This window comes from Chenopodium quinoa, unplaced genomic scaffold, assembly GCF_001683475.1.
Source record: "Chenopodium quinoa cultivar QQ74 unplaced genomic scaffold, ASM168347v1, whole genome shotgun sequence".
In the NCBI taxonomy this organism is placed as follows: Eukaryota; Viridiplantae; Streptophyta; class Magnoliopsida; order Caryophyllales; family Amaranthaceae; genus Chenopodium; species Chenopodium quinoa.
In genome coordinates, this window is record NW_018744593.1 from 1,721,070 (window position 1) to 1,740,077 (window position 19,008).

At 35.6% G+C, this 19,008-nt stretch overlaps 1 protein-coding gene across 1 annotated transcript; it reads left to right on the top strand.

Moving 5' to 3' along the window:
* The first annotated feature begins 16,023 nt into the window (after positions 1 to 16,023).
* On the top strand, positions 16,024 to 18,979 carry LOC110699615 (histone deacetylase HDT1-like). The gene is made up of 9 exons (XM_021877120.1): positions 16,024 to 16,171; positions 17,061 to 17,131; positions 17,217 to 17,422; positions 17,716 to 17,786; positions 17,862 to 17,977; positions 18,090 to 18,206; positions 18,284 to 18,368; positions 18,472 to 18,592; positions 18,681 to 18,979. The coding sequence occupies exons 1-9, from the start codon at positions 16,153 to 16,155 to the stop codon at positions 18,739 to 18,741; spliced, it is 867 nt and encodes a 288-aa protein (XP_021732812.1). The 5' UTR covers positions 16,024 to 16,152; the 3' UTR covers positions 18,742 to 18,979.
* Positions 18,980 to 19,008: the final 29 nt, after the last annotated feature.

Consider the following 19,008-nt stretch of genomic DNA (forward strand, 5'->3'; position numbering starts at 1 on the left):
AATGCTAGGGTTGGTTTAAAATAGTTTATTTTGAAATTGATTACAATAAAGTGGGATTGAATGTTGGGAATTGGCATGACATGCATGTAATTGAAAAATTGCAGTACATTTGATTAGTGTGGGGTGTAGGTTGGATAATTATTTATGTGAATTAGTGATTTTTATGTGTTCTATGTAAGCTGTGGAAAAGTTGGTTTTTTTATTTGCATGGGACATTGAAATTGGTATTTGTGTGTATTGTGTCAGGTTTAATGGTAGGATTGTAGACACCTACTTTTGGCCTCCTGTCTCGACGGGAAGTGTGATGATGTTACAAAAACTCATTCTTCATGCTAGATCAAAGTTGAAGTGTTTATGGACTTTGAAATGCATTATGAAGTAAGTTAGAACCTATATTTGAGACCAAATTATCTTAGAGTCTAGGTCTATTACTAATTAAGACTAAAATATGCTCATACATGTTTAATCTTGATTATTAACGGACTTAAATGCGTCATATGCAATGATTAGATCAAATGTATCTTACATTGTTAAAAATCGAGCCAAATAGATAAACCAACTATCCAATTTCCGTGCAAGTCCTATACAAATGGATAGCCCTTTCAAAGATCTTTCTAACGGTATATTATAAGCTCAATTCCGAGTTAAAACAAAGAAATTGTCATCAAAATACTAAATCGGACCCTAAAACCAACACTATTGCACTCAAACGGTCATATCTTTTGATCTATAACAGATTTTAACCTAATTATAACGGCATTGGAAAGTAGACATTAACATCTTTCCAATGATATATTATTTGCCTTAATCCGACTTTGTAATCAAAAGTTATGAAAGTTTTAAAAATGCGTTTTCATATAAGGCAAACCGCACCGCGCGCAAGTCTTAGAGTTGCGCGTGGCATTCCTGCGCAACTCTGAGAGTTGCGCGTGCCATCTGACACTGCGGCTCTAAAACCCTAAACCTAGATTCCTACGCCTATAAATAGGGGTCTTCGTTAGCCCTAATCATAACAGAAAAATCAGAAATTAAAACCCTAAATTTTGAAATCCTTAATCTCTCAAACCCTCTTACTATCATACTACTTTTTCCCTCTCTTCCCATATAATCTTCAACTCTAATCCATTCCATTGAATTCCTTGGAGGTACGAAGGAGGAATATCCATAAACGCATAAAACAGAGATTTAGCATATAAAGAAGAGCTGTTAATTTCTTGAGCACTTAAATAAATCACTTTTCTTTTATTATTTAAATAACTTTAATTGATTAATTGGTGTTGTTTGATCACTTTAAAAAAAACTTTTAATTAATTAATTTTTAAAATTTAAAATTAAAATCAGATTTTATTTTGAAAGATAATATCAAATTTAAAAGTTGTTATTTTTTTATAAGTTTTCAAAATTAAAGTTGTTAATTTTGATAAGTTTGTTAGAATATTTTGAGCAAAAGATTCCACATATATCTTGCGTTAATTAAAGACTAGAATTGGAATAATTAATTGTTGTTTTATCACTTAAGTCAAGGCGAATATGGTTTTGTTTACACTCATGGCATTATCGCCTCAAGTGAGCATTTTTGGGACACCTACAAGACTCTCGTAGACCGTCTGATACGGTCAACAAGGTTCTTTTGTGGCAACACCCTTAAGAAGCTCGGCATAAAAAATGAGTCCCTCTGGCTCGCCCAAAACTTCGGTTGGGAAGAGTTCATCACTCTCAATGCTCACACCAATGAGTGCATCACCTTGGAGTTCCTTGCTTCATTCAACAAGGAGGTCATTGAGGAAGACGAGGATGGGAATGATAGACAAGTTTTTCTCCACTTCCACTTATTTAATGAGGATCATTCCCTCATCGAGAGCGAGCTTAATGACATCTTTCATTGGAAAGCGACATGACCGCAATGTGCTGAATTCCTTACAATGAGCAAGAGTGGTGGCGAAGCATCTCCACCAAGTCCTCCTTCCGAACAAACACTGCCAAGGTCAACAACATAATTCACATAGCCATGAGGTACTTCGCCCGGCTTCTTCAATATGCCATGTTTTTCAAAGCCAACCTTGGTCTATGGTGAAGGATGAGGTGGCTTGCCTCTGTTTGGCCGACAACTTTCAACGTTTGAGTTCAATTGCTCTACTACTTTTATCTCAAGGTTGTTGGATACTCGGGATGGGCGTCTTGGTGGTGAGATCCACATGGGAGGCATGATCACTCTCATTGCCCTCAAATTGAAAGATGGCTCCTATAAGGATGAAATAACCATGCTTCCCTATGTGCTCCAAAACAAAGAGGACACATCCTCCGGTTATCCTCCCTATGCTCTTTCCATCGCCGCGCTCTGTAATCAACGATTCATCAACTACACCACCCAAGAGCGAAAATTCATCCTTTTGGTCGACAATGCAGAAGAATGGTGTGTCCTTTCGGATTCGCCCCACACATCGGTTGATCCTTCCAACCCATTGCGGTGGAAGATTCCGTGGAAGTTCATCCCTGATGGCTTGCGGAAGGGTCAAGGTCGTGGCTCCGTTCTACAACCCCAACCGATTTACCACATGGAGCAACCCGTTCCCCCCTCCCCTAGTGGGGAAGGTGAGGCATCCTCTTCTTCTTCTTCTCCTTTTTACATGAGTTCTCTCCGTAGTACTCTCGATGACATTCGTCATGATAACCAATCTTCCATTGAATAATGGGGATACTATGAAAGGATGAATTATGATTCACTTGTGCAAGCGGGCGTTCAAACGCCCTATGTTAACTATCCTTACCACCCACATCAAGAGGTTCAAGTCCCCCATCGGACCTTCTATGACCCTAACAACCCCACCCCGAACACTTATCCATATTGAACCTTCCCAACGTGTTGGTACCTCACCATATGACCCATACTGCCCGTGTGGTTGTGATTACCACTATGACCTGGCGTGCCCATCATACCTTACCCCTAGCCCTTTTGATGGTGATTGGGGTACCCAAGGGTGGCCCTATGAACACTTCAACCAACCCTTTCATCCATTCATGGATCGGCCCAGGTTTGACTTCAATAACCCGCCTAAGGAAAGGGAGGATAGAAACCCGCAATGAGGTTTCTCTCCCTCCCTCCTCCCCAAGGTCTTTTTGGGTTGAAGTGTACATGAGGAGGATTGTGTGGTAGGATAGTAGCTTGTGCATAAGGAGATCCATTGAGAATGATGATTTTGTTATAGTTGATGATTGTTGTTGGTTGGTTTTAGTTGGTGATGGTATTGATGATGATAATGATGATGATGATGATGATGATGATGATGATGATGATGTTATGATTTTGAATGATTTCGAATGATATGTTGTCCCCCTCTTCTCTCTTGACTCCAAAAAAAAATTCACTCCCCATAATCCAATTCCTATAATCCAAACTCCCTTAATCCAATTTTGTAGATAGCTTTTTGTTAGTTCTTTTCCTTTTGTTTATAACTCTAGTCTTTATTTTATTTTTTGTTTACTAACTTTTCTTTATATAGTTGTAGTGTTCTTTCTTCTTGGCTCACTTTCCCTTGTAGCTTGAAGACCAAAAACACAAAGAGATGGGCTAAGGAGCGATTCAAGCTCCGAAAACCTTGGTGTGACCACATAATTTACTTTGTGTTCCAATTCAAGAGACATTTGGTGAGACCTTTCCCTTCTTTTCTTTTATTTTCCCTTGTGTGCATAGTTTAGATTAGACTAGGATGGAGTTGATTGTTCGAGGTTGTATGCATTTGATTCCACATACTCTGGTGATCGTTGGTGCTGATGCAGAACGATTTTTGTTTGTCGATTGGGAATTATATGTTTACTTGCCTCTTTACTTTCTTTTACTCCTTCCTTTGAAAAAAAAAATCGAAAAATTAAAAAATGAAAAAGAGATTTTCCCTTTTTGTTCAAGACAAATCATGAAAACCTTAGTTGTTTCATTTTCATTTTGAGTTAAATAAAAGTTAACTTGTGTGTTTGAATGCCTTTCTTCTTGAGTATTATAAGTTTGCATACTTTGGAATTGCCATTGGTTGACTCTAGGATATGTTCATGCTAAGGTAGTTGTTCTAGAACTCGTAAGGCCCATCGAACCCAAATTCACTTGTTTGTGGTAAGAAGGTGTTGCTCTCATCAGGGGATTTGAAGCCCTATAGGTAGTTTTTATAACCCAATGTGAGCTTTATTGTTCAAGCCTCCAACATTACTTATATGAGCGGCATAGGATCCTTACTAAGGCATGCTTAGATTGAGAACTTGACTTCTAGCTATCCGAGATCGCGACCGAACTAAATCTAGGGATGACAAAGGCATCCTTCATTCGATGACTATTTTTTTCTAGGACTAGCTTTTATTTTTATTGTATTTTGTATTTTTATTTGCATTTGCATTTGCCCCTTTTTCTAACCATGTTGAGCCTATTCCTCCTTATTTATAGCACATCATAAGCTCATGGCCTTTTGTTTCATTTTTCACCCATAGGATTGTGAAGTTTGAGCCATGAAAGTTTATTGTAGTTTTGATTTGAAAAAAAAAAAGGTTATGGTTTAAGATGAAAAGTGAAGTTGTGATTTGTGAATGTTTGTTCAATAAAAGCAAGTGCAAATTCAAGAAAGAGTCGTCCATAGTTACTAAAGGCAAGGATAATGGAATAAAAGTTGAAAAAAAAATTCCAAAAGCTCAAAAAAAAAATAAATTAAATGATGAATGAAGATGAAAGAGGAAAATTAAAGCTCAAAGTGTTTTGCAATTTGGTTTAAACTTGTGGAAATCTTGTTTGAGTATTGGGAAATGCTTGATTTTGGAATAGAGGCTTGATCACCCTTTGTTTCACAATGAGGTTTAGCGTCAATTTTCAAATTTTTCCACACCTTTTCCCCCAACCAACGTTACAACCCTCTTTATGCTCTTTCGACCTAGGTTAGTTGAATCACTAATCGGTGGAGGGAGATAGATTTCAAACATATGGAGAGAGCATAACTTGGTAAGATGTCGGGTTCCCCTTGTTTTATAGTGTTTTATCTTTGTTCAAGCTCCTTCGAGGAGTCATGAGATGCTACCTCCAAGGGTGGATTTGAATCTTGATGAGGGAACACGGTAAGATTGTATGGAATGCGGGAGGAGTGGTGCATTTTAGAGTTCTCTACGCTTAGCATGATTTATCCTTCAAATTAACCTTTGGCATCCCCTTGCGTGCTCACTTCTACTACTTAGAAAGTTTAGCATTTATTCATGTTTGTTATCTTTAAAAGCTTGATTTAACTATGATTTGTGTTGAGTTTGTTGCTTCTCTTTCCTTTATTTCCCTTGTCTTTGATTTGTCTTGAACACAATTTTGTAAAAGTTGTGAGGTAAGCTCTTGGGAAACCCTCACGAGATCACAACTCGTCCTATTAGCGACCTTGAGGTTTAAATGGCTTGTTGCTTGCGCTAAAAGCAACTTTGGCTTTTCTTTTCTTTGCTTGTTTGAATAACTTGGTCATTCTCCCTTGTTTTCTTCTTTTGCTTTGCTCGAGGACGAGCAAAGGCCTAGTGTGGGGGAGTTTGATGAGTGACATTGTCACTCTTAGGGGTAGCATTTAGGCCTTTTTCCTCTTATTTTCTTAAGTTTTTCTATCTCATTTCTCCTCCTGTAGCTTTCTTATGCTCTTGATGAAAAGTGTACTTATTTGCGCTTGTTTTAATGATATTTATATATACTTTTGTCATCCCCTTGCTCTCGTGATCTTTGTTGTCTTTTTGTAGGTTCCATGGCGATCCCGAGCACAGTGGGAGGCCCCTTGGCCAAGCTTGGAAGTATGGATGAAGGCAAGAGAAGCAAAGGGTAGGAGAGAAAGCTAGAATAAAAGTTTCACGAGGAGGTTTGATTAAACTTTTCAAAAGTTTGCTAGAACTAAGAAGGTTTAATCAAACTTTTCAAAAGTTTGGTCAAACTACCAAATGAGGCAGATTTAAAGAAGATTTTCTCATTTGTAGGAGGGAACGAACTTCTATGAGTTCGACCAAACCAGGAACAGGGGAGTTCGGTCGAACCTACCCAGAGTCGACCGAACCTACCCAGGGTTAGGGCAAACCTTTTCCTGATCAGCTGCTCTTGTACGGACTATTTAAGCCTCTTTTTAGGACGTTTTTTCATTATCTCGTATTAGCTTAGTATAATCTAGTTTTTTCTTAGCTTAATCTAGAGAGAGAAACACTCTTAGCTTAGTTTTGAGAGAAAGAAAGTGAGGTTTTCACCATTGTTGATGCTTGGATCTTGAAGAGGAAGATCATCTTGCTTGTAGACATTCATCTTCAATTAATGAGCATTCTCTTACTCTTTTCTCTTTACTTTTGTTAATTGATTTTGTTTTTGATTTGTTAATTACTTGATAATCATGCTTTTGCTTGTTGATGTGATGATTAACTTGTTGATTGCAATAATTAGTGAGTAGTTTTCTTTGCTAATGGTGTGGAGATGATGTAGTTGAAGCTTGATCATGTTTTAGATCTTGAATTTGATTTAACTGTGATTAAAGTCTTTGTATGCTTGATGTTCTTCAATTTGCTTGCAAAGTGCTCGTTGTTTGTGAATTGAGGGTGGATTAATGCTTGATGATGCAATAACACACCTTGCTAGATTCATTGTTATCGATTTATGCTTGATTGTACCTTCTAATATATGGTTCTAATAAGATGTTATAGAGGCTATGTTAGGAGAAACCTCGGGTGGTTAGATTGGACCTTATTTCGATATTCAAGCATTCTTAGTTTGCTATTAATTCAATTCTATGTCTATGTTTGTTCAAGTGGATCCTACATCTACCCATTCCCCTTAGTGCTTGTCATATAGATTTTTCCTCGTACTTTTGTTGCTTTTAGTGTATGGTTAATCAATTCTCATCTCTTCGAACTAGCTTAAATTGTGATAGTAATTGCAGTGTTTGACCATTCCCTGCGGATCGACCCTTTGCTTGCCATATACTTGTGTTTGGTTAACCTAGGTTTATGAATGTCAACAGTGGCGGAGCCAGAATTTTCAATCGAGGGGAACGGACTATGGAGGACAAACGTCCCCCAGTTTGAGAAATTAAATACTTGAACACATAAAATGTTTATTGCTTAAAATTTAACAGCCTAAAAATCCAAAATGCTTAGTCATACGATCAAAGAAAGATGAAAAATAACTACATAATTTTTACGGTTTCATTTTTTTAAACATGAATTGTTAGAGATCGGTCAATTTCCCATTGCTTAGACCTGTTCGAATTAGATGAACTATTTTACATTTCATAATTAAATTGTATTGAAAAATATGAATTAATTACCAAATTCTTTTTTTTAAACTACGGAGTTTGGAATAATGTGTAAATATGGATTTCAATTATAATAACTTAACAAAACATTAAAAATTATTAACAACCATAACAAAATAACAATTTTTAATTCAATATTTCAACAAAATAACTCTATTGATCCGGTGATGAGAAACTTGTTATTGAGTTACAAAATTGATATATTACAAAGTATAATCTCATTTAATTATCATTAAGCAAACAAATTAAAAGTGAAATTACCATGGCTATCCTCATATTGTGAGGAATTAGTCCATACATGACATTGTAGAACCAAATACATACACATTAGACATTAGTTAGTAATCACTTATTTACTCACATTACACATAATACCAAATTACCAAGTAATAATCTAATAGATTTTAATCCAATAAAAATAAAACAAATAAAACTAAAATCTAAAAGATTAAGGTGAAATACAACAATACACTTTCTATTTTATTTTCTTTCCTCTTTCTCTCTCTAAAGAATTTCACTGTTTGCGGTTCCATTTTCTCGGTGGCCTCCATAACTCCTCTTCTCCCTCCATTATCCACCAACTCTCATGTTATTTTCATTAATTTTCACATCCATAAGTCCTCCTCCTCCTCCCTTATTTTTTTTATTTTTTACAATTGTTTTACAAAAAAAAAAAAAAAAAAAAAAAAAAAAAAAAAAAAAAACCCTGAATTTTTTTAAAAAGAGATGCGGGGCTGTCCCCCTCCCTCTGCCCTGAGTGTCAATGGTTGATTGAAATATTTTAAGCTATATCCTAATGTAATCTGGAGTGATTATCATGGCAAGAGAATACACCATAATGGTGTATAGTGGTAGTAATAATTATCTGTTATGTTACCGTACATTAGAACCACAATTTGCAAACGGCAAAATTATAAATAAAGCGGAGTTGTGCGAAAAAGATAGACGAACATAGTTAATCAAAAAGATTAACTGGGCACTGCTCATAATAACGCAAGCTACCGATTACTTTTCACATGCCAAGAAGCTTGGAGAGGGAGGCTTTGGATGTGTCTATAAGGTAGTAGTTTTAAATTTTTAATAACTTGCTAACATAACTTATTGTTGAATAAGTTATCAATTGTCAGAAATATTGGCACTGCACAAGTTGTGCCAATTGTTAGAAACATTAGCATTGCACAATTTATCATTCTGAAGCATATCATACCCATTCATGTCAACACTCCTCTCTCTCCCTTCAAGTAGAGATTATGAGGGGGTCAGGGTGGGAGGTAAAATAAAATTGTACGTTATTTGGCTCTTTGAGTATATTTCACAGGGATTGACTTTGATATTTGATCTTCAATGTAGAAGTTATATACTCCCTCCGTCCCATAATACTTAAAATAGTTCTTATTTTTTTCCGTCCCACAATACTTGACACGTTAACAAAAATGGAATGAGAGTTCTTAACAATTTGTCTCATTGTTTGCTTAACCTCCAGAGGAAGTGGGGGTTCATTCATTAGGCCAATTAGTTTAACAAAAACCCCTTCCAGGCTCCAGCTCCCATTAACATTGGACTCATAGCCAGTGTCCTAAAGTATATTTGTCCCATCATTATTATAGCAAATACTTAACACATAGGAAGTAAAGTAAATATATACAAAGAAAAATGACCAGAGCCTTTGATTTTCATTGTACAAAAAATGATCCAAAATCCACCTACTTTTATTTCTTCATTGAGTTATGGTCAATAACTACACTGATTAATATTGAATACACAATTTTTATAACAAAAAAAATTATTTTCAAACTCGCCATTTGAAGATAAATCTGCTGCATCTTGGTCTGTGCAAAAACTTTATGAAATTCTTCATCGATTATCAAAATACGCATAGATTAGGGAATATGGGTTGTTAAATTTTAAGATGAATACCTTGATTCAAGCCGAATAAGATAGAACCCAAAAAAAAAAAGTAAAATAAATAACTAGGAAATGGTTTCCTAAAAAAAAAAAATAGAAAACACTTAAATACACATTCTTTTTTAATAATCCGACCTTTCGATTATTATTTAATTATCCGACCTTTCGATTATTATTTAATAATCCGATCTTTAAGGGTCTTTAATTTTATAGGTCCCATTTGACCAGAAACCGGTTGAAGAGGTAATTTTTTTTTTTTGGTTTAAAATACACGTGTCATTACATAATTGGTCAAAAAAAAAATTATAAAACCCAAATAATTCAGCCACAAGTCCACCACCATCCCCACCACCACCCAACATAAATTTTTTTTTGATTTTTTATTTTATCTCTCTTTACCCCAAATCCCACCACTGCTCCACCCATCCCCACCACCGCTGCACTACTCCGGTCCCCATCCCCACCACCAAAACCTTCCCTTCCCCTTCCCGACCACCACACCCTCCCTTCCCTCAACCCCTCCCCCCCCCAAATTGACAAATCGATCTCCCCTCCTATCGGGATTTTGATGCAGTGTGTGGAAGGGAAGGGGGGTGCGAATTTGGGGTTTCTGATTGAGAAAGCTAGCCGGAAAAGGTACAAGGGGGTGATTTTGCGACCGAGCAAGCAGGTGGGAGGGTGGTGGTTTCGCGGATGGCAAACGGGTCGGATCTTTCTTGCTTGATTAACCCAGATCCATTAATGCTACACTTGGATTTTCCTTTAAATATTTTATTTTGGTGGTCTGAACAAGGTTGCACTTTGACCCACACTACCAAACCTTCGAAATCCATTTCCTTAATCCCAGTAAAAAGCTTTTGTTCATGAGAAATTAAAATGAAAAAAAAAATGGATCTTTGTAAATGGGTTGGTTTGGAGGGAAGGGGAGGGGAGGGGCAGTTTCGGAGGTGGGGCTGGAAAAGGTGGTTGTTTTCGGTGGATTGGAAGGGGAAAGGGGAGGTTTCCGGCGAGGTTGCGGCAGATTCCAACTGGACTAGGGGGAGGGGGGTGACTGGTAGGGAGGAGAAGTTTTTTTTTTTCAATTTTTAAAGTTTTTTTTAATTTTTTTTAATCAATCACAGGCCTCCACGTGTCATGTAACCTGTTATAACAGGTTACATGACCGGTTGGGACCAATAAAAATTAAAGACCCCCAAAGGTCGGATTATTAAATAATAATCGAAAGGTCGGATTATTAAAAAAGAATGGGCTAAAGGTCGGATTATTGCCATAAATTTTTCCTAAATACAATTGATTGTAGAAGAACAGACCTGATTTGGACTTGTTATCTTAAGGGTAACACCAAATTGTACTCAATCAAGTTTATATAACTTACTCAACAAAAGTTATGTAATTTCAAAAAAAAAAAAATGATCCTGAAAATAGATTAATAATTGGGCCAAGGCATTCCAGTTACATAGTTCCATCATACAACCAGTGGCGAATCCAATATTTCCGATCAAGAGTAGCGCAGTAGCGCATAGTTGTCTAAAAACATTTTGAACAAAAATAAAAACCGAAATTTATTTAGGATTCAATTCATATATTATAAAATTCCTCCAAAAACGATTAGCAAAATAACAAACCAGTGATTTTTTTTTTTAAGCACTCACATTGTTGTGCTCCTTATTAATTGACAATTTGGTTTTGGACATCTACATTTGTTAGAGAACTTATTCAAAAAAACAATAATATTAACCCATAAGATATATTATACATATTAAAAATAATTACAAAAAAAAAAAAAAAATAATAGTATGAAGTATCAAATTATTTTATTTTATTTAATTATGAGTATGGTTAATAAATAATCCATATTCCGTAAATAAGTTGTAAATTGCTTTCAAAAAAAAAAAAAGTTGTAAATTCGAAAAAAAATAAATTATTATTAAGAGTAGGTACATACTTAAAAGAAAAAGTCAAAAAACTCAATGAAAAAGAGATTCAAACCCCGGATGCTTGCCGCACAACCCAAATTTTAACATGTTCTCCTTTTACCACTGCAGACATTTTGTAAAAATATGCAATTATAAAATTTTTATACCATATTTCTGGGGTAATGCTACCCCTTGTTACTATATAGATCCGCCACTGCTTACAACATATTAGTAACCATATGCCCCCGAGTTTTCATTTTTTGAGGGTAGGAGAAGGAATCTAGGGTGGTTTCAGAAGAGGTCTAACATTAAAGGGTTGTGCATACATTAGCAACCAAATTTGATTCAATTATCAAACAAGGCCCAAAAATTTACATAAATATAGGGATATGTAATTCAATTATCAAATTAGGCTCATAATTTTCTTTTCTAGCACCATAATTGCTGGTTATGATCTTTACCAATAGTTGAGAGTTTCGAACCCTATACTAACAATTAAAATAAATTAGATCAAAGATGAACCATAGATTATGAAATTGATATGATGATTATTAAGGGAAACAACAACTTACCTAATGGAGAACGTGAAGTGAGATGTTGAGTGCGCTTCAATGGAGAACTCAGAGAGAGGGGGGGGGGGGCGAGAGGAGGCAGGCAGGCAGGGCTATCCGGCTATGTTCATCTGGTTTTTTTATTTTTTTTATTCTTTATTGATGAGCAATTCATAAGGTGATAAGGGTCATTTATAAGCGGGTCAGATCCGTCCAATAGATAATGCGTTGAGTCTGATACGCACAAATTTTAAGGTGCATTATGGAGTACCTAGAATATACTTAAATATTTAGTAAAAAAATCTCAACATTACAAATTTTGAAAATTTAGTTAAAAAAAATATAAAAATCTCAAAATTTTGAACATTTAGTAAAAATTCCTAAACAATCGCAATTGCATGTTTATATTCAGTTTTTGTGACGTGTTCATAGTTTTTACTAAATGTTCATTTTTTATAAAGTGTTCAATTTTTTTTTACTAAATATTCAAAACTATAGATGTGGTGCACCTATTTCTAGGTGCACCATAGTGCACATAATAACTATTGTGTTATACAATCAGCTAATCGCCCAATTATAACTTTATGAATCCTTAATGGGATATGCCAGCTTTTATAATGATTTAAAAATAAAAATAAACCTCTTTATATATAGTGCTTTTCCTTTTACCTTTCTGTATTTTAAGTATCATTTCTACGGCTCCAGCTTCCGTCTTCTTGCCATTTATTTTTGCTAATAATCTTGAGCACACCCCCATTTATCTCACATATTAACATAACTTGTAAATCCCATGGCATATTTGTAAAAAACTACACAATGAAAAGAGAAAGATCTATTTGTAGATAATATGCACATGCAAAAAATAAAGGAATCTGTCAGAACTCTTAGAGCATCATGTATAACCAGGGTCGGCCATTGGACTATGCAAACAGCCCAACAACACAGGGTCTCATACTACTTGGGGCTCCAAAATCTGAAACGACAGTTAAGTATAAAAACAATATACAACAAATAATTGTAGCATATAACAAAGTGGCTGAGTTGGTTTTTAGCACAATTCATTGAAGCAAAGCCTTTGATTGGTGGTGCTGCTATCAACTCTCCACACACACCCTTAACTATGTCTTTAAAAAGTTCAAGACGGCCCTGTGTATAACGTTCGTTATACATTAGTTACCCGAACTTTTTAACCCCGGGTTGGACTTTTATTATTTTTTTTTTTATTGGTTTTAGACTTTTAGTTCACAATTTTTATTTACGAAGTATTTTTTACCACATCATCAGCCCCGTTTTAATTAACATTGAGTTAATTTGAAGATATTAATTTTGGTTTACTAATAAATAAATGATGATTTGGTTGAATTAACATTCAATTATTTTGAAGACATTGATTTATTTCCCCATATTTTCTCTCTCCTCACTTACCCCACTTCCACCCCACTTTGTTGTTTTTTTACAATATAAAAATACAAAACAGAATCTTTTATACAATAAACAAATATATTAAATAGTTCCACTTATAGTTTTCTTAAACTACGTGTCCACCCCAACATCCCAATTATTATGGGACGGAGGGAGTAAGTACCAATTATTACTGTAATTTCCGAGAATCAAGGTTGACCTAGTGGTTTGAGGCCCTCCTTCCCCCTGTGAGGGAGGTTTGACTCTCACCCCAAGCAAGTGGGATCCCTAATTTCCCCCTACTTGCAAGGGAGTTCTCCTTACCTTAAAAAAAGAAAAAAAAAATTTGATTACTATAACTTCTAGTTTCTCAGGAAAGATTTCTGCTGAAACTTAAGAGGTTTACCTATAAATATAAATTACAGAAAACAAGATTAACATTCTTTAAGCTCTATTCTTGTTTGTGTTGGAAATTATCATATGATATTATGTCATTAGGTATAATATTAGATCATATGAGAGACTTCTACTACTCTCAACAACTTGTAAAGGATCTGATGTATGTAAGCCAATGAAGCTCTGGTGAGTCACTTATTCAAGGTTGTTATATCATCCAAGCTCTAAAGTACATTTGTTATTTTGTCACATGGATAAAACTTTCTCCTTGTATTCTTATCTATATTTTCTTTTAGAAGATGGTTTGGATTGAATTGGATAGGAAATAAATTTTACTTTGTGTATATTTGACAAATATTTTTCGATTTTCTGTTGTTATAATTCCCAGGGAGTGCTGAATGACGGGCAAGAGATAGCTGTGAAAAGACTTTCGAAGGATTCAAACCAAGGACTGGAAGAATGAGGCTCTATTTATTGCAAAGCTTCAGCATCGCAACCTTGTGAGACTTTTAGGATGTTGTGTTAAAGCAGAAGAACATATATTGATTTATGAATGCATGGCCAATAATAGCTTGGACCGGTTCTTATTTGGTAAACCTCTTCTTAGCCTTGACCTCTATGATCCTTTTAATTCAATTTTGTTATGATTGGAAACCTATTATCCGTAAGCGGGGCGGCCATAATCATCAAATAAGTACTGCCTTTTCCCTATGCAACGAAATAGAAATTAAAAAATCTTTGGTAGGAGATATGCTTCATTGAATTTCACTTGATTGTCTAATTCAATGAATTAGATAATAGAATACAAAATATTTCCATAAATGTGGCAACTATTTATATCACCAGATGAAACAAGCAGTGGCTTATTGGAGTGGCCAAAGCGTTTTGAAATAGTCAAGGGGATTGCTCATGGCCTACTATATCTTCATCAAGATTCAAGATTAAGAATAGTTCACAGAGATCTTAAGGCAAGCAATGTCTTACTTGATAATGAGATGAACCCCAAAATTTCTGACTTTCACATGGCAAGAAGTTTCATTGGAAACGAAGATGAGGCACGAACATAGTAATATCCTCTCCTCATTTTGTACTTACCCTCTCATTCCAGGTCCATATGCTAACGTTTATTGTTTTGTTGCAGCGGCTACATGCCTCCTGAATATGCTATTGATGGCCTATTTTCAGTAAAATCTGATGTCTTCAGCTTTGGATTAATAGTACTTGAGATGGTATGTGGCAAGAAGAACAGAGGATTCAACCATTCAGATCACCATCACAGCTTGCTTGGACATGTAAGATTAATCTTCCTGTCTTAAAATTGCCGACCAAGGTCATTCTGAAAAGCATAATGTTCTTGCTCGGATGATTGGCTGGGGATATTGTTAGTCTTGATGGAAAAGTCAGACATGAAGGAAGTCAGATTTGAGCTACTCTTCTCTTGAATCTACCTGTAATACTCAAAAGTTTTGAGTTACAGTCATCCAAAGATTTTGGGTTTTGCATGCCCAAAATCGAACCCACAACACTACAACAAGCTTAACTATACTGACAATCAAAAAAACAAATGATCAATAGAACATAACGGGCAACCCATCTATGAGATAATACCAAACTGAGCAAATTTAGAACTTACTCTTATTCTTCTCCACATAATCATCCACCCAACAAAACAATACTTGGGAAAGTTAAACCTGTTCCAAATCCATTCACACATCAGGCAAGTCAGCTTTTAGCCATCTATAACCACTATCAACAGTATACCCTTTCCCACTTTAAACCTTTCCTTTAGCCGCCAAATTTGCTTCCAGTTCCAACTTGCAGTTTTAGCACAAGGAACTCTTTTCCAGTTTCTATTTTTCATATGTAAGTGATCAATCCATCTAAGCCACAAACCTATCTTGCTTAGTTGCAATATTCCAAATCTGCTTTTCCAGAGCTGATGACAGTCATGAACCCCTAACCCACCTTACCTCTTGCTTCTACAGACAATGTCCCAAGCAATAGGAAGGGTCCTATTAGAAACATGCTTCCCATCCAAAAGAAAGTTTATAATACCAGCCAGGACACTCTTAGGTAAAATAAAGATGCTAGCCCAGTAGAAATACAAAGTCAACGGGACATAATTCACCAATTGAGCTCTTCCTGCATAAGATAAGGTTCTTGAACCCCAGACCCTAATTGATTAAATCTGAATGTGTACAGAACTGTATATTAATTGCCTTTACTAGATTCCATAAGGCTTAATATCTGAGAGGTTTTCTTTTTAATTGAATTGTGATCCTCATAAAATGTACTGGCTGTGAAATGGTTCAGATTAGGGGCACATAAGAAGTTGTTTACTACCAAACTAACATAAAGGTTTGTTTTTTGACAAACCAAAAATGGTTAATGGCCACCAAATAGCCTCATTCCTCTAGTTAGCCCACCAAATTTTGCCCAGGCCCCAATTTTAAAACTAATACAGCCCAATTCCAAAACTATAAAAAAATTTCAAAAAAAAAAAAAATTTTAAAAAGAAAACCCTAGTGAGGGTAAAATGGGAAACAAAAATAAATAAACAAGAAGCAGAAAAGCTGGACTACAACTCACCTATATATTCCCTTAAACCCTTCCGCCTCTTTCAAATTCCTCCCAAACGCTCCTTTCTCTCTCCTCCTTAAACCCTAAACCCTTATTTTTCATCTTCGATCTTCCGCCATGTCTATGCAATTTTGGGGTATGTTTAATCAAACTCTTTATTTTTTTCTTTGATTTCTTAAATTTCTAGATTTTTGTTGTTTTCGTGTCAGTTTTATTTTTGATATTGTGTTCGATTTTTTTTTTCCCCGGAGTTTTCATTTTGATTTTTATTTGTTATTGCTGGAGTTTTATCTGATTATATGATGATAGCTGTTCGATTGATGAACTTTTGTTGTTTGTGATTATTTGTGTGTTAATTTAGGTTTTGGTGTTTTTGTATCAGTTTTCTGTAGTTTTGAAATTCATGAATATATTCGCTGTTTGTTTGATGATGACATATGAATTTTCATTTGATTTTATGTTGGTGTTGACATAACATGTGAAATTTCATGATAATTAGTAATGAAATGTAGCGTAAACTATGAAATTTTTTTTTTTGCAGAAGTTGTAAAAATTTGAAATGAACCCTAACAACTGTATAGTCTAAGTTATATCTTTCGCAAGCGTGTTTGGAATCGAACATAACTTAATAAATAATGTAAGATTATCATACTTAAAAATAATCTAGTCAGAAAAAATTTGAATGTTGGAATGTTGTTTTCGTCATCATCCATTTCCTTTGCACTGTTCATGCATAATTGTTTTAGGTTCATACTTGAATAGCTCTGACTGTCGAACATGGTTGTAATTAGGTCTGTTTTACGCCATTACTGCTACCACAAGGGTATGTGGAACTTCAGTTTTCACTTGTTCTGTCATTTGTTTGTTTTGGAGTGCTCTTATTGTGAAAATGAGAATGTATGCGATTTTATGCTCAGTGTTATGATGAATGTGTATGTGGCATTTCCTTGGCATGTGCGCCAGTCTAGAGCGGCGACTGTAGCTCTTTAAGTTCTAAGTCATTTTGTGCATTTGTTGTTGTATAGGTGTTGAGGTTAAGTCCAAGGTGCCTAGCAAGGTGGAACTCGAATTTGGCAATGTCATCCATCTATCTCAGGTACTTGAATTGGTACTTTGAATTCTTGACTTGATTAAATGCTGGAGTTTATAGTAGGCTTACTTTGGTTTTTCTGTTTTGTCAGGCTACACTAAGTGACGTGAAGAAGGATAACGAGCCTGTAGTACTTCGTGTCAAGGTAGATGGAAAGGATCATGTTCTTGGAATTCTAAGCCAGTCCACACCTCAATTGTGCTTCGACTTGGTGTTTGACTCTGAGTTTGAGATCTCGCACAACTTCAAGAATGGAAGCGTTCACTTTTTGGGATACCAGACCGAGATGCCAATGAGATATCCTTGTTCTTTGTTTTGTTATATAACTTATTTTTAGCTTTAATTTGTTTTAATGGTCTTAAATTAATCATTGCAATTGAAAGTGATTGATGCTCTAAATTTTTTAATTATGATTAGATGTACAGAAATAGTTTCTTTGGGTTGTGCGAATAATGTTAGTAGCTCATATCTGACCTGTTGAATGTGTAGTTCAGGTTTGTTTGTTTATGTTATTAAATTGTTTTTAAGAATTTATTTATATTTTGACTTGTATTACCTGGCTTCCTTGACTTTGTTTCTGTGTGTGCCACTGATGATGAAATGATGTCTGATGACGATGATGAATCAGATGAAGAGGTTCCAATTTTGCAGCAAGAAAATGGTAGATATTTTTTAGAACAAAGTATTCGAGTTTTTTGTTCATTTTGATGCATGGCCTGATGTTTGACTTTCTCAGGAGTAGCCGCTGCTGCAGCTCCTAAGCCAAAGGCTGCTGCAAAGCCTGTCAAAAACGCTCCTGTTGAAGAAGACAGCGATGAAGATGATAGTGATGATGATGACTCTAGTGATGAGGTACCAACTCTTACAGTCATACATAGTATCAAGACGTGCTAACTGTTGCACACAAGTTAGTGTTTTTGTTATGATTGTGGTTATATATTGACCTGGAGTATTGCTATTGCAGGACATGCCAACACCTTTCAGTAGTGAATTTGGTAGTGACAGCGACGATGATGAAGAGGATGATGACGAAGATGATGAGTCAGATGAGGATGACACACCAGCAAAGGCACCTGCAAAAGTGGGCATTTGTTTTAATACCTATATGATATAGTTCTATCTAGTTAGCATTGCTGATCTTATGTATTTGTGTTTTAGGCTGCATCTGGCAAGAAAAGGCCCAACGCTGATGCTAAGACACCCGAGTCTAAGAAGGCTAAGCTAGTCACTCCCCAGAAAACAGGTTGGCTTTCAATGTCCAGTTTGCAGCATATCTTCCTCTTTTATATAGTTGTGCATGTTGGATCTTGTTTGACTGACAATTCCTATGTGATCGTGTGTGCCAGATGGAAAGAAGGGTGCTGCTCACACAGCAACCCCCCACCCGTCGAAGAAAGGTGGCAAGACTCCAGGTGACAAGTCAGCTTCCAAGTCTGCTGGTTCAGCATCTTGTGATTCTTGCAAGAAGTAAGTCTATTCTTAGGTTTGTATACATCTAATTTGTAAACTTGAAGTGTCTGGTTTGAAGCTAACATGTTGTATCAATGTTTTGCAGGACCTTTAACTCAGACGTCGCTCTGCAATCTCACAACAAGGCCAAGCATTCTGCCAAGTAGAGTGTTGAAATTCATCATTTAAATGGGTTTTTTTATATGAATGATTAGTGAAAAGAAGGGCAAGGAGCTTAGTCTCAAATTTTGGTGTCTTTTTTTTTGTTTTTTTGGTCTTCAAATTGTTTGTGGGAGGGATGTGACTATCGTCGGAGGATGTTATCTAGATCAGAGTAGAAGTTTCAATATTATGTTAATCCTGCAAAATATTTGCTATATCAATGATTAAGTCGAGATTTTATAAGCACTTGTGTTTGCTATATCAATGTTTGT

Coding starts and splice junctions, on each gene's coding strand:
- LOC110699615 (XM_021877120.1), top strand. Junction 17,787..17,861: donor AATTTTGCAGCAAGAAAATG/GTAGATATTTTT, acceptor TGACTTTCTCAG/GAGTAGCCGCTGCTGCAGCT. Junction 18,369..18,471: donor AGTCACTCCCCAGAAAACAG/GTTGGCTTTCAA, acceptor CGTGTGTGCCAG/ATGGAAAGAAGGGTGCTGCT.